General features: G+C 45.1%; 1 protein-coding gene across 1 annotated transcript in view; it reads left to right on the top strand.

Moving 5' to 3' along the window:
- The first annotated feature begins 4,492 nt into the window (after positions 1-4,492).
- DCP1A (decapping mRNA 1A) overlaps positions 4,493-26,336 on the top strand; it is a 37,448-nt gene continuing 15,604 nt past the window's right edge. Inside the window, exons 1-3 of the mRNA XM_044656782.1 lie at positions 4,493-4,627; positions 8,327-8,367; positions 9,542-9,669. Coding sequence (XP_044512717.1) covers positions 4,493-4,627; positions 8,327-8,367; positions 9,542-9,669 — 304 coding nt within the window. The remainder of the gene's footprint in view (positions 4,628-8,326; positions 8,368-9,541; positions 9,670-26,336) is intronic.

The following is a 26,336-nucleotide window of genomic DNA, read 5'->3' as shown; positions in this document are numbered from 1 at the left end:
TCAGAGGGAAAATAAGTAGATCAAAACCTTGAAAACAGGATGACATTGTGCAGGGGGGGAGGGATTGGGGGGATCAAAAAACCTCAGTTCGGTTCAGTGTGCAGAGTGAAATGAATAATTGAGGCAATTATCTAGATATCTCAGGCCCCAAACAACAGCTGCCTGAAACACAGTAAGTCCAGAACAGTCTCAAGTGCTTCTCAGTTTGGTTCCTTCTTGTGGAAGTAGAAAGCCTCCGGTAGGTCCTCTACTGTGTCCCAATTCATCTGTCTGAGAAATCTCAAATCCTGCCACTGGGAGGAGACAACAGTGATACAGGCCAGCTAAAGGGCTGGCCCTCGAGTTATGAAGACCTGAGTTCAAATGGGGCCTCAGATACTTACTCTGTGACCCTGAGCAAGATGTTCAGTTTCAGTTCCCTCATTTGTAAAATGGGGATAACAATAGCATCTGCTTCCCAAGGCTGAGAGTTAGAGAACTTAAAAATGAGAGAAACAAAATGGTGCCAGAGACCTGGGAGAAATGGTCTCATGGAGATGGTCTTAGATAAAACCTTAGCCTGCCTGGGGAAGTCCTTCAGAGTCCTTGTTTTACCAGTCATGGAGGGAGAGAATAATCATTTATGAAGTGCCTCCTGTGTGTCAGGTACTGTGCCAAGCTCAGTATGGGTAAAGTCTCAGTTGTTCCAGTTGTCTTCTAATTGTGCTCCTCTGGCCATACAGCCTCTGGGAAAGTCCTGCATACTTCTTCTCTCTAACAAGCCTGAACCCACTGGTTCTAAGGTCCTGGAGCTGAGCCCAAGTATCCAGGGGAAGAGGTTCAAGGCCTTTTTTCTGGGACCTGTGTTTGGAGGCCAACCTGCTTCTTTACCCCAGAGTTAGAGGCAAAGGTTTGGGTATTATGATGGCATTGCTATGCTCTTGGGGAAAAATTCATGCTGACTCTTTATATCAGATAGTCAATAAACCTTTATTAAGGGCTTATTATGTTCCAGACACTAGGCTAAGCACTGCTCTTACAAAGAAAGGCAAAAGCCCAGGCTGCCTTCAAGGAATTCACAAAAAAAGAGAAAAAGGCAGAAACAGAGAAACTGAACCCATACAAAGAGAGCCACAGAGAAATCAGAGCCAGCAACACACTTGAAGGTCAGTAGGCAGAACAACTCATGAGTGCTGAGCTTGGAGTCACAGGCCTTGAGTTTGAATCCTGACTCTATGACTTCCTACCTATGGAATCTTGGACAAGTCACTTCATTTTCCTGGGCCTCCATTTCTGCTTCTGTAAAATGAGGGGATTGGCCTCTGAGATGCTCCCAGTTAGGACTGCACACATAGCCAAGAAATCTACCTTTCTCAGTGACAGAGAATCAGTCAATGAGCATTTAATAAATGCAGTAGGGGGCAGGGAGCAGGGATAAGAGTCCTTACCATTGGGCTTCTAGGCCCTTGAGCCCATCTACTTCAATCAGCATTTGTGGTGCAGGTAAGAGTGTGCCAGCCTTGGAGTCTGGCAGACTGAGTTCAAATTCTGCTTCAGACACTGACGGGCAAGTCACTTAACCTCGCTTTCCTCATCTGTAAAATGAGGGGATTCAAAGGCCTTGAAGGTCCTTTCCTCATCTATAAAATGAAAATAATAATCTTATCTACAATGTCTTTGTGAGGATCAAATGATATAATCTACTTTAAAAATGCCTATTTTCTAGATAATTCATATTACTGAGGCAGGAACTAGATCCATTATTTCCCTTTGCATAGCGAACTCCCTGATGAGGAAACTCCTTGTATGGGTGCAGGTAGGTACCAGCTTGGCAATTTCATTTTAGAGAGTTGACTCAGAACACTGAGAGATAAAGTAACTAATCCTAGCTGGAAGCAGCATTAGGGACCACTGAGACCTACTTCCTCATTTTATAGAGGAGGAAACTCAATTCTGGATTTGCTTTACCACACTGACTCTCAAGCCATTATTATGTTATAAGTTATTGCTGTTATTACTAACATATTATCTGTATTAGTTCTGCCAATTAATATATTATAGCATTCATGTTTATATTGATCGTATTATTGTAAAACAATATACTGATAAACAATATTATTTCTTCATCTTAAAATGAAGATAATCATAGCATTTACCTCATAGGGTTTTTATGAGGATTAAGTGAGATAATATATAAAACACACTTTGCGAACCTTAAAGTGATATTTAAATGCTACCTATTATTAATATAATATCAACAGCATATTAATATTACATAAACACGAATATAACAAATACTGTCACATATTGCTGTTATTATTGCTACAATGTGAACAATTTAATCTAAGAATAAAATATTATTTCTATTATATGAATAGTGACTATAGTTAGCATTTTTTTTTTTTATCCTGGGACAACCTGTAGGCAATGGGTCACACAGTCGCTCAGGGTCACCCAGCTGGGAAGTGTCTGAGCCCAGGTTTTGAACCTAGGACCTTTTGTCTCTAGGCCTGGCTCTCAATCCACTGAGCTAGCCCAGCTGCCCCTACTTTAGGTTGCAGTTTCTTTAGCAGTTGTAGTTTTTACAGGGTGGGGTTGCTAGCCCCACGCCCAACCCTCCTCCTTTTTCATCCGGGCTAGGGACCGTCCTTGGCCCAGGAGTGGTAAGGGTGGGCAATAGGGGTCAAGTGACTTGCCCAAGGTCACACAGCTGGAAGTGTCCGAGGCCGGACTTGAACCTAGGACCTTCCAGTCTCTAGGCCTGGCTCTCAATCCACTGAGCCACCCAGCTGCCTCCATTTAGCAGTAGTTAGCATTTACTATTATATTATTATATTATTACTATATATTATGCTATACTTTATGTATGTTATATATAATTATATATATTACATATATGGGCTGTAAGGTTTGCAAAATGCTTTACAAATACAAAGATCTCCTTTGAGCCTCACAATAACCCCAGGATATAAATGCTATTATTATCCCTGTTTTATAAATAAGGGAATTGAGGCAGAGGTCAAATGACTTCCCCAAGGTCACATAGCTAGTTAGTGACTGAGGCTCAATTTGAACTTGGCTCTTTCTGAGTGCAAGTTCAGAGGTCTAAACAATATGGCACCTATCTGCCTCACTATTAATATTTATCGGTTGAGGGTTGTGTGTGTTTTCTGTTTTTGCCCACATGCATGTTATGCATGTCCACCCAGATCTGACTCAATGCAGCTCACAGAAAGGCAAGAGAAGACTCCTCTCTCTCTCTCTCCTCTCAAGGCTCCTTCCTTCATTCTCCCAAAGGAGACTTGGATTCCTGTCGGCAAAGGAAGCAGGAGGTTGGGGCCAGAGGCTGCTACTCTGCTCCCCTCAGAGAGCCTGGGGTACTGAGCTAGAAGTATAGATATTTGCTCCCTTAAATACTGTTATTCTAGGGGAAATAAGTTTCCTGCTTGCTCTCCCTAGACCAAGGCGAATCCCAACGAATATACCCAACATTTACCTCTCCTAGCACCCTGTGCCAATTCAACAATGGGCACACATAGCAAATGGCAAATAAACCCATTTGCCAAAGTCCACAGCAAAAGAGAAAGCAGAGAAAAGCTGTCCAGGAGAATATGCAGGGACCTGGTACCAGATCGTGCCTGGGCTCTCTCAGCTCCACCAAGGGAAAGACTGAAGTCTCACCTAGGGAGAAATTCCCAGAAGTCTTTGGTGGAGCGAGCTGGGGCTAAGGCCGTGCCTGAGATGCTGACTCCCGAAACTCAGTTTCTTCCCAGTCTTTCTCGCCCCTTTGGGAACCTGAAGGGAAGCTGGCCCCTCCCGTCTTCTCTCCCGCGGCCAGAAGACCAGGCTCTCTCTTGGCCCTCAACCAAGCAGGGGCACCCTTTCCACCACTGAGGAGAGTCTCCTGCCACGGGACCTTTGAGCCAGGTGTTATTCTTTTTTAATTCTTCCCTTTTGTCTTAGTCTCAGTCCTAAGGCAGAAGAGCGGGAAGGACTGGGCAATGGGGGTTAAGAGATTTGCCCAGGGGCCCACAGCTAGGAAGTGTCAGGTCAAATTAGAACCCAGGTCCTGCCGCCTCTGGGGCTCAGGGAAGGACAGATACCCTGTCCCCAGCCCGCGGCTGTGGTGGTAGCAGGAGTCATTCTTGCTCTCGGCCTCCAGCCCGGTTTGGCCACCGCCGGCCACGCTCAATTCTCCCGATATAAGGGGAGCCGGTGCGCCACTAGCTTCCACTCACCCCAAGACCCGAGCCAGGGGCGGTCTGGGGGACGCGCAACCAGCTGTCGGGCTCGTGGGTTGGCGCGCGCGCACTCGCCACGCAGGATCCGGCGGAGGAGGGCGGGACAGGAAGTGGCCGGACCTATTCCTCCTGCTCCTCATTGGGCTCTGCCCGTTCTCCGTGGCGGCGTCGGATATGGCTTTTGCGCCTGCGCGGCCGAGGCGGAGTTTTTGAATGGGTTGGTCTTGCCCCCTGGCTTCCGGTGCCGGGCCGCGGCTGGGGGGGCTGCCAAGATGGAGGCGGCGAACCGAGCCGGGGCCGAGATGAGCTTAGCGGCGCTGCGGCGCCACGACCCTTACATCACTAGCATCGCCGACCTCACGGGACAGGTCGCGCTCTACACCTTCAGCCCCGAGGCCAATCAGTGGGTGAGTGCGGCCCCCGGGGCCTCCGCTGGGGCCGCTGCGCCCATTCTGCGGACGGGGAGACTGAGGCCCCTCTCCAGGCCCGGCCCACCGCCTCCCTCTGTCACGTCCCCCTCAGGGTGGGCCAAGGACCGCAAACGCACACAGCAAGCGCCGCATAAGTACTGCTCGCTGTTGTATGCGCCCGGGACCTGGGTTCAGATTCTTCCATCAGCAGAAGAGCCTTGGGTGACCCAGGGCTCGTCATTGCCGGGAGCGAAGTCCCAGCGCCTGCTTCTCCCCCTGCCTCAGTTCCCCCTTCTCTGAAATAGGGGCATGTACCCACACTGCGGCCCTGCTTCCTCCAGACCCCCGACAGCATAGCCAGATGCTGCCTGGAGTTGTGGGGGACCCGGGTGGAACATAGGGGAGTGGATGAACACCTGCCCAAGGGGAGCTGGGGGAGAGCCCCTGCCACTTCCCAGTGGCCACCTGCCCCTTTCTAGTGAGAAGGCAGGTTGCTGCTGTCCGAAGTTCCAAGCCAAGGTCCGTGGGGCTCGCAAGCCAAGCCCCGTTTAGGGACTTGCCCTCTGAAGAGCTCTGGTTAATTGAGTTTGTTCAGAGAGGCGGCACTGGGGCTGGAAAATGCCTCTCGTTTGGCCCTGGGTTCGATACCCTTCCGCGCCCACCCCCTACCCCCCACCCCCCATTGCCACACATCACTGCCCAGCAGCCAGCACTCCTCGACATTCGCACCAAGCTTGATGGACGAGGGTGGGAAGCGGCAACAGTAGCAACAGGATGACAAAGAGCTTGACATATTGTTACTTGCTCCCCACTCTGTCCCTGGCACCCTGGGCCTCAGTCTCCTCATCTGTGAGGTGGCCTTTAAGGCCCTTCCTGATCCAGATGCCCAAGCTCCACCAGGGCGGTGGCATTGTTATCAAGAGAATAGCTCATTCTTTAGAGAGTTGCCCAATCAGTGACTTGCTCAGACTTGTAGAGGGAGTGTCTGAGGTAGGATTTGAACCCTGGTTGACTCCAACTCTCCCCTTCAGAGTTTGAAGTGGCTTCCACAAGGCTCCCAGCTTAATAAATGTAAGCTCCTTGAGGGCAAGGACTGCCTCTGCCCCTTTTGGTATCCCCAGTGCCTGGCACACAGAGCAGGCACTTAATACATGCGGATTAAGTGATCTAAAGCCCAGGCCTTCTGGGTCTGTCCTATAGTTCATAAACTACCAAGTCAAGCATTAAGTGGGTAAAGTCTCATGATTCCCAAGGTCTCCTTGGCCCCAAGTGGTCCATGGAGGGTACTCAGGAGGGCACATGCCTATTTGGAAGCTAATTTCAACCCATTCCAGAGTATTGTCTGGACCACCACAAGGGCTTTAATGAACTGCCCCATAGGCAGACAGTTGATCCTGGCAATATGGTGACCGAGGGTTGCGGCCTACAGTTTGTCCTACAGTTTTGTGGCAGAAAGACTGATCCCTGGCTCTAGAGAACCAAGGCGGGAGCCTTCACTTTCGCTTGATCAAGCATATCACTTTACCAGGATTTGGTTTTCTTTCTTTCCTTTTTAGAAGTAGAGGAAGGAGAAAAATCAACTTGTTAACTGAAAAAATTAAAAGATAAATACAATCATTTTTAAAAATCAATTTTCTTTTCTTTCTGCCATTTGTTTTGAAGGTTCAAGCCACTCTTCAAACTTGTGGGACTTTCTCCTCCGTTTGTTGTATCAGTAATGTAACAGATGCTTTCTTCAGTCCTTCTGAGGATCTAACCAAGAATGGAAGGCTAGATATTATGTAATTAGATAGACTCGGCCTGGCAGCATTTTTACTGGGATTCCTTGTTGTATACATTTTTTACTAAATAGCTTTGAGAAGCCCTCATTCCCCTGGTTCTGGCTTCCTTGTTTCTTTGAGGTCTATTTTCACGGAGTTACAGTATTGCCGTTTATAACTATGTTTCTTCTCATCGGCTTTAAGTGCGGTGACCCAGGGTTGACTCAGTGTTGTTTGTGGTAGCCAAATAGAGATACGTAGCCATGCTGCTCCCTTTCTTAGTCAACCAAGCTACAGTATCTCTTATTACGAAATTGTATGCAAGCAAATAAAAGGCCAGGCTCAAGACCCCGGCTGAGGGGTCCTGCCACTCACTAAGGCTGGCTAGTTCTGCCCCCCCCCTTTATTCTGTAGGTTCCTAGAACCCTAAGATTGAAATGGTGGAGTTGCTTAGAATGTGAAAAAGTCTAATGATGCTTTGCTGACTGGGGCATTTACCAGTTCCAGATGCTTTTGAAAAGGTCCTCATTGCTAGGAAGCCTTGAAAAAGAGCAAGGGAGCAGCCAATGATGGGCGATACAGGCCAAGTGGCTTTAGAGACCCCAAAGGGAAGTAGGCTGCTTGTGTTGGCAAGTAGAGGGAAAGTGGCTCTGGGTGACAGGGAGGACTCACTGGGATAGGAGTAGCAGACTTCCATTGGGGAAATGTAATTTAAATTTAAGGAGGCATTTCCCATTTTTTTAAAAAGAGATGATTAAATTTATTTTTTCTTATTTCAGCTTAACATTTTTAAGCATGTCTGGCTCAAAAGAGGAAAAAGAAAAAAGACCAAGTCCCTAAACAAATTATTAGAATTTAGTTAACCTTTCTGCCTATAAGAAATCAAAGAGCTCCCCTACAAGTCCTACTGATTTCTGTTCACAAAAATATACAGAAAATGACTTTTCACCATTTTGAGATTGTACTTGTGTCCAGACTAAAAGCTGTTGTTGTTTTTTTGTCTTGTTTTGTTTTTGCAAAAGAAAGATGGCAGAGAATTGTGGGTTTTCAGTAAAGACTGATCTCATTAAGAGTAAAATGGTGTGAAATTTCCATTTTAATTACAATTCATGTTTATATAGCACTTGGATGTTTACGAATGTTTTCCTGACAAAAACCTCATACCACCCCCAAATGGTGGGGCTCACCTGAGAGGGGAACCTGGCTTAGATGCCCAGGACCAAGACAGGACATTCATCTGGCCTCCTGCTGCTTTCTCTGTAAAATCAGGGCATTGGGGAACATAGGAAATCTAAGGCTCCCTCCAGCTTGAACTCCATCCATCCTGTTAGTTTTACAGATGAAGAAACTGAGGCCCTGAGAAGATTGCTCAGATAAGTGCCTGAGGCTGGATTTGTAATTCCAATGTTCTTATCACACATCATACTGACCAAACATTTATAAAAAGTTTGGGTTTTTTTTTAAACCTGTTTTACCTGAGTTTAACACACCTAGAGATTACAAATAGAAATAAAATGTTTGGCACTAGTCATTTGCTTAACTCAGTATGATCTGCTTTGCGTAAAACTTCCCAAATAAAAGAAATTGTCACTAGTATAGAAACCAACATTCCCTTCTTGCTGCCAGCTCTGGTAAACATTGAAAAGGGAAGAAACTACTGTGCACACATGAGCAGAGCTAAGAAAAAACCCAACCAAACCACAAACTAGACAATCTGGCATAAACCTTTTTTCTAATTCTGAATAAAATATCTTCTGATCCAAGTTTTCTTCACCACTTAAAAAGAAAATAAATACCTTGTTGAGCCAGGTAAGTCTTCAAAACAGTTTAAAATTGATTTTCAAATATATTCCACTGTTAGGATGACATTTAAGGACAGGTTATGTAAGACAAATTAAGTTAAATATAATTATTTTTATAATTGTCTTTATTACAGGAGAAAACTGACATAGAAGGGACCTTGTTTGTGTACAGAAGGTAAGATTTTTAAAAATTCCAAACCTCCAGTTTTTGTTGTTAAATTTTAATAATATGGCGACTGTGGTGACTTTACTTCTAAAAAATATGAGCACTCCCCCTCACCCTTCAGTTTCTCATTTATTTCTTTATTTTATCCTATGCTGTATTATTAGCAAAGGACAAAGAATAGACACAGGCAGAATGTGTGGGTCCATCAAAACCCAGACAGAGCCCAGCTTATTTCAGTATTGCAGAATGAGAGTTGGAAAAGAAGTTTTGGTATGTTTTAAGGTGTATCGATCAGAAAAAACTAAGGAACTCTCAGGTTCTTTGGCCAGGCTTTCTTCTTTCTCTACATGTTAATGCAAAACCACTCTTTTGAGCAGTTGGAGTCATTATGGGCTGTGTAACTAGGATTTGGGTGTTTTTATCCTATTTTGGTTTAAGTTACTTTAAGTAAATGCTTCTTCTACATTTGGTTTGCCTGCCTTATGTTATCTTGAATAATCTTTTGGCGGGTCCTTTAAAGAGAAGTATTAAAGCCTAAATTATTCTGTCCAGATTGAAAAAAAAATTTCCCCAAAATCTTTGATGTAGAGTACAAGTATCTCCAGTCCCAAAATGTTCTTGACATATATTTGGCTTTAACGTTATTGTTTGGTTTGGGTGCTGCTTTGGTATAACAGAGTCAGCCAGGCGTTGAGATTTGTCGATTTGAGATTTCGTTCCTTCAAATTTCACTCTCAGTCTTTCTTCTAAAACTCATCAGCTCAACACAGTTGCCTTCAGGCACAATTTAACCCCATTTTAGTCATCCCCACTTCATGGGAAGAAAGTGTTGGCTAACCCTTAAAGTCCTAATAAATCATCAATATTTTTCTATGATGCCAGATTCAGCACAAGATGGCTCCATCTTGCGATCTGTCCAAGAGAAATGAGTTGCTGCAAGGCCTCTGAGGTCTGTGTGTCTTAGGCAATAGAACAGTGTCAAAGATGGTCCCTCTTGGAAGGTGAAGCCCATCGTTGGCACATATTTTGCTGAGGCTAGAATAGACAGTCATTGCTAGGTGGTTCTGTACAATGTGCTTGCGTATTGATTGGAATGGAAATTGAAGTGGTGGAGATTTCTGCAGTTTGAGCAGAAATGGGACGGCTCAGCATCAGATGCCTTTTTCCCCCCATTAAAACTCAGGTCAGCTTCGCCTTTCCATGGTTTCACGATTGTGAATCGGCTGAATATGCAGAACCTTGTGGAACCTGTGAACAAAGATTTGGAATTCCAGCTCCACGAACCGTTTCTTCTCTACAGAAATGCCAGCTGTGAGTACCAGGGGTTCTGGATTCCAATGACTGGGTGTACTGGCAGTTTCCTTTGGGATTCAGGCTTTGAGGATGTTTCAGATGGTGATCTGTAGTTTTCATTTATATGCCAGACCAGTTGTAGCTCAGTCCTAAGGTTGGCTGGTGGCGAGTGGGCTGGGAGCTTCATAAAGGTCCCCATATGCTCTAATTCTGGGGCTCAGTCCTACCATCTTCTCCCCATGTCTTTAACTTTTTCAACCTAAATGTGGGCTTGACATTTATCCTCATTACCATTTCTCTTCCTTGGTATGACCTGATGTACTAGCTTGTAGAATTGGGAGGGGTAGGGTTGCATTCTGTCATATCCACTCCACTGCCCAGCTTCGCTTCATCTACACCTGGGAGAAACAGGTCATTTATCGTGGCTTCCTTCATGTCAGTGTTTTTAAAAGGCCCTCTTTGAGGCTTTATTTCTTCCTTTAACTTTGGCAAAGAACTTTCTAGGGCATCCCCTCTCTGGCTTCTCACCACAATGTCAGGGAGGCGTTCCTGCCACTTGACATCTGAAGAACCTGAGGCTCAGAGACTTGTCCATGGGCACTGATCTCATGAGTGTCAGCTGTCAGTGGCAGGATTTGAATGTAAGTTTTTCTTAATTCCAGGTCCAGGCTTTTTCTTCAGTCATACTTCTAGGAGAAGCTGTCTACTCTTACTGCCTCAACTTCTCCCACTCATGCTTTTCATTTGACTTTTTTTCACGTTGTAAATCAGTGTTTCGTTGGTGCTTTCTTTTCTTAAATATCATTTTCACTACCCAGTGACCCTCTACTCCTCCAAGCCATCCTGGGAACATAGAAAGTCCACTCAGCAAAGGGAATGAATGTAGAGGTCACCTTCCTCCTGTCTACATCTCAGTTCCTTATGACTAGATGTCACTACTTAATTGAAACAGTTTCTTCTAAGGTTGCCAGCTGTCTCCTAGAGGATAAATCAGAAATTTCTGGGACTGTTCTCAGGCCTTGTCCTTCCTAATCTCCCTAAGGCCTCCTCCATTGGGAACTATCCTCTCCTGGCTGCTCTCTCCTGTCTCTCCTCTTCACCTCTCTGCCTTCACCTTCTGCTTTGCTACATCATCATCTGTGGTACTGCCAAACCACAGAAACCCTCAGAGCTCTGCCTGGGCCCTTTTCTGGCTCCTCACCCTCTTGGGGAGCTCAGTGATTCCTGTGGATTCAGGCTGATGACTCCCAGACCTCTGTAGCCAGCCCTCGTCTCTCTGCCGAGCTCCCTTCTCACCCTGCCAGCCACCTGAGCTCGATCCCACCTGGGCAGCCCTCCCATCAACCCGGTATATCCAGGTGTATTGTCTTCCCCTCTAACTTCCCTTCAGACTTCTGTTTCTCTTAGGAAAACCATCATTCTTCCATTTATCCAGATTTGCCATCTGGGAGTCAGCCTGTGGAGTCTTCCTTTTCCCTCCCTCATTCTTATCCAATCAGTTGATCCTTAATCATTCTTCTTCCACAATCTCTCTCAAATTCACTGCTGTGTGGAATTGTAGGATCGTGGATTTAGAGTTGGAAGGGACCTTAGAGACCATCGAACCCAACTCCTAACTTCACAGGTGAGGAAACTGAGATTAAGGGAATTATCCAGGATTGCACAGCTATAAGTCTGTAGTAGGATTTGAGTTCACATCTTCCTGACTCCATACACTGGGGCACCCCAGTTGCCTTTCTCTGTACTCACAGCCACTGCCAGGTGGAAGCTTTCACTTCTCATATGGAATATACAATTGACTCTGAATTGGATGGCTGAATCCAGTCCCTCTTCTTCATCCTATCCTTAATGAAACTGCTAGAGTAATCTCAGTGCTGCAGAAGTCTGACCAGGCCTCCCCAAGAGTCTTCGGTAGCTCCCTATTGCCTCAGGTTGGCACCAGCCCACCTTGCCAGACTTATTACATATTGCTGCCCTTCACAAATTCTGCATCTCATCCTTATTGGTCTATTGTACTTCTCTGCACGAGGCAGGCTTTTCCCTCCATCCCAGGGCTGGAGTGCCCAAGCTCCTTACTTCTTAAAATCCAATGGCCTTCTCCTACTGGAAGCCTTGGCTAACCCCTGTAGTTATCAGTGCCCTTTTCTGACCCAAACCCTCCTGTGTATCCTGAAGTGGCTACATGTTGTAGTAAAATACAGATTCCTACAGGAGAAAATGTCTCCATTAGAAATATAAACCCTCGTAGGGAAAGAACTTTTTTTTGGTGCAAAGTCAGCTTGTTGGATCACAGTCAAGATGTACAGTGTTTAATTTTCCAACATTTTATGAATCTAGAAGCATTAAAGTTTGTTAAAAGCTCAAAAACTGATTATATTCTATTCTCAATTTACTTTTCAATTTCTGGGCAAAAGAGGGTGAATCTCTTGACTTCCAAGTGACTTCATCTGTCGAGATAATTACCCTGTCCTTTGCCTTTTTGATAATTCATAATGTGGGTAAATTTGGAAAAAACCCAAGTCTTAGTGCTTTAAAAATGCAGATGGGTGTCTGTATTAATAACTGTTCACTTGGAAGCTGAGGGGGAAATAGTCATCTACAGTGATTCAGAATCGGATTTGTAAGGAGGTAAAACATGCAAATCTGTGATCTTACTGACTAGGAGTTGTCAGTCTGGATACTTCTTCATCTTAGGCAGTCAGCACCCACATTTTACGGCAAATGACTGGCTGATGAAATGACGCAGTGGAGCGTTTAGTGGAGGGTTATCCGGGCTCATCCTTCACAAAAGCCTCATTGGTGTGGGCCCTGCACATCTCCTTGTGGCTGAGGGGACCCCAGTTCCCAGAGGGTCCCTGCCCCTTACAAACTGTGCAGGCTAGAAAGGGGGACAGGGACAAAAGTACAGTGTCTTCCCAGACTGTTGGGTGGGAGGAAATGGATTGGTTTAAAGAAAAAATGACTTGCTGGCTATGTGAGAGATTGGAGAGCAGAACAGATGTTGGAACCCCCAGCATGTGGTCCCAGAGCTACAGTTTAGCTTTTGCTTCTAAGCCGATAAATAATGTGAGCATGAGTGAAACTAAAGGTTAGCAGCCAGAACTCTCTCTGTTTCTCTCTCTCTCTATCTCTCAGTCTTTTTGTCTGTGTGTGTCTGTGTGTGTGTCAGAATGTGGGTGTCCCCCTTTTAGCTCTTGGATTGTGGAGGTCTCACACATAATCAGATGTAGTTTGTGGGAAATCAGTGAAGGAGCTCTAGATCAGTTCTGAAATCCAGCAGTCATTAGCGTCACACTCTGTGCCTAAATAGCCACAAGGGTAACCAGGCCTGTGACCTCTACTTGTACAAGAGCAATTGAAGGCTTGAGGAGGCAGTGTGGTGCAATGCGCAGAGCACTGGACTTGGAGTCAGGAGACCTGACTCAGATCATTTCATCCCATCAGCCTTTTTTTCCTCATTTGTAAAACAAGAGAGTCCCTTCAGGCAGCTATGGGTGGTGCAGTTGGGTAGATCACTGGGCCTGAAGTCAGGAAGACTCCTCTTCTTGAGTTCAAATATGACCTCAGACACTTCCTAACTATGTGATCCTGGCCAAGTCAATTCACCCTGTTTGCCTCAGTTTCCTCATCTGTAAAATGAGTTGGAGAAGGATGTGGAAAGCCATCTTTGCCAAGAAAACCCCAAACGGGGTCACAAAGGGTCAGACAATGAAAATGACTGAACAAGCGCAAAGTCCTTTCAGCTCTAAGGCTTAGGGTCTTGCCATACCTGCATCCATCACAGTAAGCCTGGCATTGAGGTAAATGTCATTTTACAAGACTGAGAAAAGCCCCCAGAAAGCATTCCTGAGTGTCGGGCCCCCGCGACTCTAGGCGGTGTCTCCAGGTACAAAGATGGCAGAAGGAGCCTCCTCCCCAATGTGGCCTTGCAGCGGTTCTCCCACAAGCTCTGGGCTTGCTCCTTCTTAGCCCTGTGTCCGGGGGCCTCTCAGTTTGCTCCCATCTGAAAGGAGCTAATACCTGTCTTTCCTGGAACGCCCGTTTGCCGTGGTGTTTGTCAAGGGAGATAATGTTTGTGAAATACAGCCATGATCAGTTTTTGGTCTGGACTTTCCCTACCATTCACTGATGCAGGTAGCAGCTTGGCTGGTCTTTAAAACCATTGCTTGGAGGCCAGCCACTCAGAGCCAAGCTAGACCGCTCTTTGGACCACAGATACTGAGCCAGTGACTGGCCCTCCAGGTGAGGCGTCTCCACCCTGGTCACTGGCACCTGCCAGATGGACTCCCCTGGCTTAGCCTTGGAGAGCCCAGGGCAGCGCTCACACCAGGATGTCAGCAGAGGCACCAAAAGTCACAACTTGTGAGACTTATTTTAGTTGGTCTTGTGTCTCATGCTGCTTGTTTTTTTAAACCCTAACCTTCTATCCTATGAGGACAGATTTGAACCCAGGGCCTCCCATCTCTAGGCTGGACTCTGCATCCACTGAGCCCCCTAGCTGCCCCATCCCCTCCTATTTCAGTGGTGCTCTGGCCTCATAGCCTTATGCAGGGCAGCTTACCAGCCATCCACTAGTTCTCAACCTGAATGTTGACTGTCCATGCCTTTATTGGGATCCTCTGTGGAGGACCCACCCAACGCCTGTAGCTCCTGGTGCCACCCTGGAGCTGCCCAACCCTCCCTCATTCCCCCTCTTGCCCCATGGGTGGCATGAGGTAACCTGCCAGAAGGATGTGGAGAATGTGCTGCTGCTGCTGCCTTGTCTGCCTCCTGGCCCTGCCTCTGCCCACAGGCCCCAGGCTCTTCCGTTTGCCCTTTCAAGGCAACAAAGAAAGTCAGGGCGAAACATGAGCTGCCTAAAAGGGCTTAAGGGAAAAGTGTGAAAGGGAGCAGCCGTGTGTATTTGCCAAGAAAACCCCAAATGAGGTCCCAAAGAGTCGGATGTGAACAACCAAACTTCAGATAAAAGGAAGCAGTGTGGACGGCCAGTCATGACTTAAGGCAACGTTTCCCATTTCAGAATTTCATCCGCAGAGCTATGTATGGGGCAAACCTGAAATGTGGGCTTGAGCTTTTGTGTTCGTGTCTTCGTGGGTCGTCTCCTGCAGGCTGCTTTCACCCTACGTGACTTCTCTGCTGCCCTCCTCCCCTTCCTCCTGAATCTGGCTTTCCCTGGGGTCTTTGGAACCCCGCTCTTCCCTGGTCCTTCACCCCTGTCTGACCAACCTTCCTGTCCCCTTTCCTGGCACCCTCCTCTCCCACAATCAAGGTGGTTCCCCAGGGTTGTCCGGGGCTCCTCATTGGTCTTCCTATTCAGCTGCCAGGCAGCTGTGAGAGAGCTCCTCCCAGAGCAGAGCAGCCCGTGGCACACTCCTGCCCCGCCAACTGGAGCCTCCTCTAGGACCTCGTCTGAACTCCTGTTGTTACTTGAAGCCCTTTCCACAGCTGAACTGGCCTTCCCTCTCATCCTCCGTGCCTTTGCCCTGACCCCCTCCAGGACCTTCTATTCTTTTAAACCTTTACCTACCATCTTAGAATTGACACAGAGTATTGGTTCCAAGGCAGAAGAGCCATAAGGGCTAGGAAATTAGGGTCAAGTGACTCCCCCAGGGTCACCCAGCTAGGAGATATCTTGAGACCAGTCAAACACCAACTTTCGTAGAAAGCCTTTCTTGGTTTTCCCATTAGTCCTTCCAACCCTATTAAGTTAGTGTCTTGCATGTATTCTGCATATACCTCTGCGCCTGGGGTCTCTCCCAAGAAAATGTAAGCTCCAAGAGGAAGAAATGTTTCCTCCGCTGTTCTTGGGCCTGGCACATAGCAGGCACTTAATGAAATCATTGCTTGGTAGATGTCTGCACTCAGATCTTCAGAGGCTTCATAACTGTGTGACTCTGGACAAGTCACTTGCGCCCTCTGAGCCTTGGTTTTCTCATCTGTAAAATGGGGGTGATGATAGCACCTACCTCACTTTTTTTGAGGATGAAATAAAATCAGGTCTGCACATGCTTCATCAACCTTTGGACACTATGTAATCATCAGCCATGACTAAACTTGCCTACTTACTGCATATTTATCCATTTGTCCACCAAAAATGGGTACAAAAGTGACTGCAGGATAATGGGCCAGGAGACGATAGCAGGCTTCCTGTAGGCAGAGAGCTCGAGCAGAGGCTTCAGTTCACCCAGTGTGTTCAGGGACTTAGCAGAGAGCACACAGGCTGTGGAGGCAGGGCAAGCTTGGGGCGAGTCTGCTTTGTAATCCTGGGTGCCCCCACCTCACGGCGACTGTCGCTGACACACCGTAAATCAAGCTCAGCTGCTGATTCGTCCGCATCCGTGCAGGGAGTTTCTGCTTTGGGATTCCACACCTTGATGAAGTCACATCCTAACCAAAATCAACCCATCCAAGTCAGAACTCTGCCAGGCCCTTGTCGGTCCCGTCCATGATTCTTCATACCCGATGGCAGCCCCTTTGACTTCCTCTAGGATGTCGGCTTTGCCATGACGACTGTCAGTACTGAAAATGATGCCCTCGCCTCTGCTGCATCCTCACGCTGAGGAGCATGTCCAAGGCAATGGGCCAGTTTGTTAGCTTGTCTTTGATTAGCCTGACTCTTAGCTTTTTTCTAAGTTCAGGATTTTCTTTAATTGTTTAGAATCAAAGGCTGATATATATACTGCCTAAGACTAAAAGGAATTCTGGAAAATAGCTTTGTTTTCCCTTTCCCACATTAGTCTACAGGACAACTTGGTTAGATGTCATGGTGGCAATAATAAAGGCCAGTTTTGTGAAGTAGGATCAGTGATTTAGAGCTAAAGGAGGTCTTTGAGACCATCCAGCCCTTTCACTGTACAGATGGGGAAACTGAGGGCTAAACAGCCAAAGTGACACCTCTCCCACCCACCCACCCCTCTACATAAGGGGTCTGAGTCTGATGTAGGCCCTGGATCCCAGACTCAGCGCTGCCATACCCCTCCTCAGGCTATCATTGAGCCGTGTAGTAGGGAGGACTTGGGGTGTGCTGGAAGCCACACTTGGGAAGTGTTTTGCTAGCTGCTAATTGATATGTCCACAGAGATGGAGAAATGCGTGTGCATCTTTAAACTGAGGGAATTCTTTGAACCAGTTACTTGCCAGGATCACTGTTCTTTGAGCCTAATAAGTGAAAATGGCCCTGCTTGTTTTCTAGGAATTTATTTGATTTTGACTTCTCAGTATGTATTAACTTTGTTTTTGTAGAAAATTGTAAACAGAAAACATTTTATAGTATCCTCAGAACTGTGGTTGTTGGTTCAGTTGGATGATGCTATTTGAAATACTTGACTCCTTAGTAGAATTTTTTAAAACTCCTTACCAAATGACAAAGATAAACTGTTTAAGATACTTAGATTAAGGATGTACAGAAACACATTCTTTTTCTGGGATTTGATCATCTAATCTAAAACCCTTATTTTATGGATAAGGAAACTGAGGCCTTGAGAGGTTTGATGATTTATCTCTGGCCATATCATTCCAAAGAGACAGAGCACCAGAACACAGATCTTCAGCCCACCACAGAGTGAATCCTCTTTCCCTGATAGCCTTCCTGCCTCCTCAAACAATTCGATCACGCACAGGAGAAATATTCTTTTGTAGCCACTAAGGTGTGAGCATGTTGGTCTGTTTTCCCCTCAGTATTTTCAGTAGATGGGATCTAGTTTGTTGGAAGCAGTTGTTGCTTTATCTCAGCAAAACTCTTTCCATTCTCTAGTTAATACCTACTTATATTTTGGCTGATCAAAAGTCACTTGCTATTTAGATATATCCTGGTTATGGCATTTTAGACTTTTGTCACCTACCCACATCTGTGCTCAAAGTCAATTTCTACGATTTAAGACATGTATTCTAGTATTAAAATATGTATGTGCAGAAACATATGTCTTGTGAAGAGATTTTTCCATCCTTTCCAAAAGAAACATAAATGCTTCCCTTTTGGTCAGAGATGGGCATGTTTTGAACTATCCGCATGTTTCAAAAAGCTTTCTATAAGCATGGGATGTCTTTGTGGGGCAGAAATTGAATCTGGCATTCCCTGAAGAAAAGTTTGATTCTGGATAGCTAGTTATTATCTTGGCATATTGGTCTTTAGCTAATTTTGCAGAAGAAAATAGAAGCTAAAACAAATATAATTGAAAATGTAAATATCCTTCACTTACCTCCGTAAGCCCGTGTGAAGGGTGCCTCCATCTCCATCTCACTGACAACTTTTCCTTTGTATCTGACATCTGGCTTTCCACAGAGAGGACTTGTAATCGAAATTAATTCAGCTGAAGGGTCAGGGAGATTCATTTCCAACGTGTTGAAAATGTAGGTGCTGCTGCCTGGAAAGTTTCTCTAGAAGAGACCCGGTACTGTGTGTTTTCTTGTTCCTTGGCTTATACTTTCCCAGTTCAAGGACAGGACAGTCACAACGGCAAAGACAAGAGGTGGCCCACGACGTGGTTCGGCAGAAATCTCAACAGGAACAACAGCACAAGCTGCTGCTAAGTTTCTTAGGCAAACTTTAAGGTCAGGTGCAAAAACTGTGAGCTTTGTCTCCAGAAAGAAATTCTGCAGGCCTCAGTTTAGGTATTTCTCAAAGAGAAAAGAGAGAGAGTTGAGCCATCCAGCAGTCTTGGGATAGTGAGTCTTAACCTGCAGAAAGGCTGTTAGTTTCCACTAGCAGCGAATGTCCAGATGTCGTCTTTCTGTCTCTTTGATCAGTGAAGAAGACGTGATGGGTGGCAGGCAGTTCCATTAGTCCAGCCTCCTGGGCCAAGATAAGGAAAGAGCTTGGCTATAAGTCACCAGAGTCTGGGAAGATGGGAAAACACCATCATCACATGAGTGTCACTGAGCCCAGGCTGGGCTGTTTGCTGTTGGTTTAAGTCTTCTCGAATATCAGCTTTGTTACCACTAAATTCATTAGCATTTCATATATTGAAAGTAGTTTCTTTTTCTTATTCCCAGTAACATCTTTTGATGCTTTAGGGCAGGGGATCTTCCGCCTTTTTTGGTGCCCCTTTGGCAATCTGGCAAAATCTATACACTCCTCAGAATTATGTTTTTTAATGAATGAAATCAAATATATAAGATTACAAAGGAAAACCAATTCTAGTGAAATACAGTTATCGGGGGGCAGCTGGGTAGCTCAGTGGATGGAGAGTCAGGCCTAGAGACGGGGGGTCCTAGATTCAAAGCCGGCCTCAGACACTTCCCAGCTGGGTGACCCTGGGCAAGTCACTTGACCCCCATTGCCCACCCTGACCACTCTTCCACCTAGGAGCCAATACACAGAAGTTAAGGGTTTAAAAAAAAAACATTAAAAAAAAACAAAAGAAATACAGTTATCAAAATGTTTTTAAATACACAAGTTCACAAACTCCAGCTTTAGAGAGATTTGCATTGTTTGATAACACACAACTTATGTAATCCTGACTTTCCATCCCAAACCATTTAAATGTTGTTATTTGAGGTTGCTTTATAGTAGTATATGGTATACTATACTTTATAGTGTAGTAAAAGCATTTATTTCTTATTGAACCCACCAAGAATACATTTCACTGGGGGCAGCTAAGTGGCTCAGTGGATTGAGAGCCAGACCCATTGACAGGAGGTCCTGGGTTCACATCTGGCCTCAGACACTTCTTAGCTTTATGACTCTAAGCAAGTCATTTAACCCCTGTTGCCTAGCCCTTCCTGTTCTTCTACTCTGGTACCAATATATGATATTAATTCTAACACAGAAGGTAAGGGTTTGGAATAAAATTTTTAAAAAGAAAAGGAAAAATAATACATTTCATTTTAGCTTTTTTTTTTTACTTTGAATTTACTGTTTTAATGTATGTCAGATTTTAGTATTTCTACTAAGTTTTATATGGTTTTAAGAATGTGTAAGAAAACCTGTTGTACAAATCCAAATGAAAAGAAGCCACAGAGGGGGGCAGCTGGGTAGCTCAGTGGATTGAGAGCCAGGCCTAGAGATAGGAGGTCCTAGGTTCAAATCCGGCCTCAGACACTTCCCAGCTGTGTGACCCTGGGCAAGTCACTTGACCCCCATTGCCTACCCTTACCAATCTTCCACCTATAAGTCAATACACAACAGAAGTTAAGGGTTTAAAAAAAAAAAGAAGAAGAAGCCACAGCTATTGGCAAAAGAAATTTCAGGAGCAAAAACTAGCCCAAACTTAGCTGGGAAGTTCCAGAAACTCCAAGTTTCACAACTAGTCAGGGCTTTTTGTTCCTTGTCATGTTCTAGACCTGCTCTGATGGGCAGTGTCTGAGCTGAACAGGAAGGAATTAAAACTCAGGTCTTCCCTGTTAAATGGCAGGAGGGAATCCGCTGAGCCACTTCCGAGGTGAAGCAGCTGGTTGGTGGCCAAAAGGACCTTCAGAGTTCAAGGTCTGCTTTTCCTAGACCCAGCCCTTCTGCCGTGGAGTGCCATCTTGCCTACCATGGAAGAAAACAGTGGATTCAAATACTCATTCTTCCATAGGCCTCAGTTTCCTTATTTATAAAATTAGAGGAACCGACTAAATGACTACTATGGTCTCTCTCAGCTCCAAATTTTGTTATGGTTGAAGAGATGATGTTGGGCAGGGAGAGCCCTGAAGAAGAGGCTCCCCACTGCCTGCTTGGATTCCCCCATTCTTTGGTTTGGTTTGGTTTGGTTTGGTTTGGGGGCTGCCACCAGGGTATGGACCTTGGAACTGTCAGGGCTTTGGGAATAAGAGATTCAGGGGCAGGGGGACTACAAGAACAAGGATGATGGTGAAGGGGAGTCTTTGTTGCCAAGTGGTTTTCTGTCTGTGTCTGGAGTTTTCTTATGCTGTAGTTGATGCTGATGCTTTGTTTGAGGTCTCCCCGTCATGGCGTTCAAGGTCCATTTGTAGTTTCAAAGGAAGTGATATGTTAGAGCTTAATGTTGGCTTTTCTTTTATGGATGTCATTTTGTCCGATTTTTTTCCTGACGTCATTGGACATTCTCTTTCTAGAAAGGCTTAGAAGAGACCACAGTGCCCCTGAGTCCTTGTTTACTTATAGGGAATAACAATTCAAATTTATGATATGATACACGCAGGTACAAGTACACTTTTGTTTCCATATCCTGCTGAATACCATTAAATACTTATGTGACCCAAGGAAACAACCAAATGGTATTCCAAACTGGGATTTAGACCCCTTGGCTGCTGAATTAACTCAGCACCCCTTCCCTCTCTCCAGCTGCCCTGAGTATTTTGCTGGCTACTAGCATGGCCACCAGCCTCTCTTAGGTTTGGCTTCTGGCTTGTCCAGGCTCACAAACCAGTTCTGTCACTCTCTTTTTTCAGTACATTCCACTCAACAAACCTTTAGTGAATGTGTCCTTCCAGGTGCCAGGCCCAGCCCTCATCACCCCCTTCTGGCTATCTGGCCCTGAATCGGTCACTGCAGAAGTTCTGGACAGGTTTACAAATGTGGTGTCTCTTCCAGTTTGTAACCACATGTATTACAGTCCAGGAAGTTTTCCCTTGTGTTTAGTCTAAATATTTTTGGTTACAATTTAAGGCCTACATTTGGGACTGTAAGAAATCTTTGAGGCCATTAAGACCAACGCCCTCATTTTACAGATGAGGACATTTGAGGCCCAACAGGTCAGGAGATTTCCCCAGGGTCACACAGTGAAGCCTAAACTGGGATTTGAACCCTGATGCCAAGACCAGTGTTTTCTCCACTATTCTGAGCTACCTCTAGTCCTTTTTTCTCTGTAGGTCTAAGTATTCATTTTATCATCATTGAAAACCATTTCCCAAAATATTACAGCAGAGACTTCATCATAATCATACAGACTCCTGGTTCGTTGTCTCCAGATAGCTTCAAGGTACTTTTGATTTGACCTCATATTTATACCATCCATTGGCTTGTGTCAAGCTTTATGCTAAGAAACCCTAGGGAATAAAAAGGAGTCAGAAACCTTTTCAGTTCCAAATATCTCCCTCCCCCACTCCTTGAGAAGAATGATTTCCTTGGTGACAGTGACCTAAAAGGAAAACCACCGTGAGAAGCATCAGAGCTTTATCTGCCCAGCAACCAGCCCTAACTTGAGAGGACTTTGTTTTGTTTGCCTGGGTAGATTGGCTCCAAGAAAGGAGTCTAACTGGCTTGGAGAAGATGGAGGAAGTGACAGTGGTGAGTGTCCCAGACACATTAAAAGGAAAACCGAGGGAGTGAGGCTCAGAATCATCCCAATGGCAGAATGGCAGATGGGCCCGATTTCCATTTTCCTCCTGCATATCCACACTGCCGTCCCCTCTGGCTGTTTTTATTTTGTTTTATTTCAGGTTTTTTGTATACTTTTGTTTGGACACCTCTGTTACACCATATTCCAAACACCCACCCCACGAAACTTCCCGTTTAACAAAGAAAAACTGGCAAAGCATCCAGCTAAAACAGAGCCAACCTGTCGAGTCTGGCATCTCTCACAGTCCTTCTCTGTGCTGAGTTGCAGGAGGGGTTTTCCCCATCTCTCCTCTGGGACCAGGATGGCCCTCCTTGTGCTTGGTGAGCTTTGGTGTCCTTTCGAGTTAGATAATAGTCGATGTGTACACAAGGCTATTTTCCTGGCTTTGCCCAAGTTATTCCACATCCACTGGTCCAAATGTCCCATGTTTTTTTCTGAATTCCTTATATTTGCCATCTCTTCTGGAGTGAGACTATTCCCTTCATGTATTTGACAGGCACTCACTTTGTTTTTTCTCTGCCACCACAGGATTTTTTGCTCTGTGCATGTTGGCTTTCTGCTTTTAATAATATTCTCCAATATTTCTATGTTACTGTAAGGTTCACAAAACTCTTTACATACATTGTCTCACTGGATCCCCACAACCCTTGAGAGGTAGGTGCTCTTATTACTCCCATTTTGTAAATGAGGAAACTGAGGCAGATAGAAATTAAGTCACAGCTAGAACATTTGAGGCCTCCCTGTCTCCAAGTCCAGCATTATTCACAGGGTCACCTTGCTGCATCCCTTTAACTTCCTTGGGGCATATGCATTATAGCAGGATCTCTGGATTAGAAGGTAGGAATCCTTCAGTGACTTCTGACATAATTCCAAATTGTTTTTCAGGGTGTCGTACTCTTCTTACCTTCACAGGTCCATCAACAGCACAGCCATGTGCTTGTCTTCACACAGCCTCTCCAACACTGGCTATTTCCTTCTTTTATCATCTCTGTCAATTTGCTGGGTATAAGTGAAATCTCAGAGTTGTTTCTGTGTGCATTTATCATATCAGTCACTTGGAACATTTTTCCTTTGGTTGTTGATAGTTTCTATTTCTTCTTTTGAAAATTGCTTCATATAATTTTGAAAACTGCTTCATATCATTAACCACTTTACTATTAAGGAAATTTCATAGGTTTTATATATCAGCCAGATGGAGAATGGGGAGCCATTTGGGCAATATTATATCTGCTCATTGTTTCCCAAAGAATGTGAAATTTCATTTAAAACCAGTTGTGTGGAGATGACTTACACTTTGAACTTTTTTCCATAACTTTGCTGAAGCAGCATTATTCTGCTCTTAGAACTGGTCCATGGTCCCTATGGAAAGCCATTCATAAAATAGCATAACAAGATCATTTTAAATTAATACAGTTTTCTACCATTTCAAATTTAAATGCAAGCAGGGCTGCAGTTAATTCAGGCCTTTCTACTTTCTCAGTTAGTCCTAGATTTCTCAGATGCTTCCATCCCCTAATTCATTCTTCACATGACTCTGAGAAATCTCCCTAATGTTCCACTCCAGTTATTTCTCTCCCCTTCCCAGAGCCACCAGGGCTCTCCCACTGCTTAATGAGGAAAGGAGAAAAGCCAGGTCAGTCCAAGTCAACCAACATTCATGATGGGTCGGATAAAGTGCTCATCACTCAGGAGACAAAGACAGAAGTGAGATTCTCCCTGCCCTCAGAGAACATCTAGGCTGCTGGGCTGGGGGAATAGTGGTACATGTTCAAATAAATACACAAGATTACAGATTAAATACCGTCATGGGTGGGGAAGACGTACTGGCAGCTGGTGGCCTCAGGAAAGGCCGGCTCTGGGGTTCAGCATCCTCCACAATCTTTTTTTTTTTTAAACTCTTACCTTCCACCTTACTATGTATTGGTTCTAAGGTAGAAGAGTAGTAAGGGCTAGGCAATGGGAGTTAAGTGATTTGCCCAGGGTCATACAGCTGGGAAGTGTCTGAGGCCAGATTTGAACCTAGGACCTCCTGTCTCTAGGCCTGGCTCTCAATCCACTGAGCTACCCAGCTGCCCCCTGTCCTCCACAATCTTGCTTCATCCTGCCTTGACCCTCACTGCCCTGCACCATTACCTCCACCACCCTTCCTTCAGCCTCTAGAGCTCTAGGAGGTCCCTGAGCCCATGATCCCTGTGAATAGCAATGTCTTCCAAACTACAGATCTGCATCCATCCTAGAACATCCCCAAAGGGAGTAGTAATCACACAAAGGGATTCCTCCTCCTTCTTCACCATCCCCACCCACCGACCAGCTCTTGGCAGACACGTGAACCCATGATGGCAACACCAACAGATGACCAGGCCTGCTTCTTACCCAGCCCCCTCAGCCATCATCCTGAAGACTCAGAGAAGAAAATTTTTGTTCTTAAGAGACCTTGGCATTGTCAAGTGATTTAACATCAGAAACAAATGTGACTATATCAGGGGAGATGATGTGAAAGAAAAGGGCTAGACAGCCATCTGCTTTGTGACTGTACCCTGACAACCGTGGGACCTTCCCACCAGATTTATCATTGAAACTTTCCCCCATTAGAAGGACAGCTCGTATGGGAGGTCCTAGGTTCAAATCTGGCCTCAGACACTGCCCCTGGGCAAGTCACTTGACCTCCCATTGGCTACCCTTACCACTCTTCTGCCTTGGAACCAATACATAGTATTGATTCAAGATGGAAGGTGAGGGTTTGAAAGAAAATAAAAAGAATAACACCTCATAGTGTGCAGGGATCACTGACTGTCCTAATGGTATCCCCCACACATAAGACTTTGTACACAGTAAGTGATCAATCAGTGCTTCATTCATCCATCCATCCCTTCTAGCCTTCCCTCCTTCTGTTTCCCTTTAATGCTCTACTGTCCAACCAATGCAATTCTACTCCCTCCCAATGTTCATTGGCTTTGTGGCCCTGAGCAGTTCCCCTCCCTGGGTCTCGATTTTCTCATCTATTAAAGTGGGGAGCTGGATTTGGCCAGCTATTCGCCAATGATCCAGTGACTGTCTCCAGGCTTGGGCCTTTGTGGGCATTGTGCTCCTCCACCTTCTGCCCAGGATATGAAAGTGTCTCCCCTTCAGGCCCAAAGTCTGTTGCTTCCATAAAGCCATTTTTTTCCCTTCTCCACCCAAATGGCCTCTTCCTTCTCTGGTTTCTCAGAACTCTGTCTGGATGTCTCTTATGGTAACTCATGCTCCTTTTTGGCATTGTTACTTTTTTTTTTTTTTTTTGGCATTGTTACTTTTGTCCCTGGCCTTTCCCCACTCGATTAGAATTTCTTTGAGAGCAGGACTCAGATCACCTCTATCTCTGAACTATTTCCCCTTAGGATCGTTTCTTATGCAAATGCTGCTTTATATAACAAATGAATTTTACTAGAAGATGCCACTTGTTGGCAGAATGGGCTGCATCTTCATGTCCTGTTAAGGGAGACGGGAGACGGGAGACGGTGTCCTTGGTGGGTCTTGGCTATCTCGTGACCTGTCTGTGTTTTCTCATGAGTGACATTGAGAGCCTTGATGGTAACTCCCTCTGACTTGGGCCAGGTGCATGAAGTGAAACTTCTGATATGTTGGCAGACAGGCCTGATTTTGGCAAGCGTAGTTGAACCTCAGCAGAGCTGGGTTTGGCAGAATTGAGTGTGACTCTTATCATTTTCCCCATTAAGCTATCATTTCAAGTTGCTTATCTTCATTTCTTCCGCAAACAAGCTTCTGAAAAAGCTTTTTAGGGGCGTCAGGGTGGTGGGAATGAGTCTCTTGATAACGCGGATGGACACTGCCTTAGTGGCAATGATTTGTTTCTGCGGTAAGAAAAAATGGCAAAAATGAAGACGAGATGTTGTAAGGAATTGTTGGCGATAACTGAATTGTTTCGATGATCAACATTTAATTCTTTTTTTTTAAGGTTCATATTGAAGTTTCTTATGAAAACACTTAATCGCCCTATCACTAAAAGTGTCCTGTTCATCCTGATGCATTTGCATCTGAAACTTCTTTTATTAAAACTTATGTAGGTACATCCACATAGAGAATTTTGAATAGAATAATGAAATGCCAGTGGTGGGGTAGGTCCCAAACAGGGGGAGCTTTTCAGACTCAGTAGTCCACTGTGATGCAAAGAATTCAGTAGGTCTCTGGATTTTGTTTATTTGAAAAGTTTCTCCAAAAACTCCTTTTCTTAAGACTGCAATGAGCATAATGATGCCATGGAAGATGATACTTTCTTTTCAAAGTTGTTTTTTTTTTCTTCAACTAAAATATCAAAAATATTTGTTCATGTCTTGTAGACAGGGCTCAGAAATGAGATGATTTCTAAAATGTCAGGGTAACTACTGGACCATTGGGAAAAATGATAGAGGAAAAGGACCCCTCTGTCCAAAAAGTGTAACTCCT

This window comes from Gracilinanus agilis, chromosome 1, assembly GCF_016433145.1.
Source record: "Gracilinanus agilis isolate LMUSP501 chromosome 1, AgileGrace, whole genome shotgun sequence".
NCBI lineage: Eukaryota > Metazoa > Chordata > Mammalia > Didelphimorphia > Didelphidae > Gracilinanus > Gracilinanus agilis.
The sequence above is the reverse complement of the archived record's forward strand: the minus strand, read 5'-3'. Positions and strand labels throughout refer to the sequence as shown.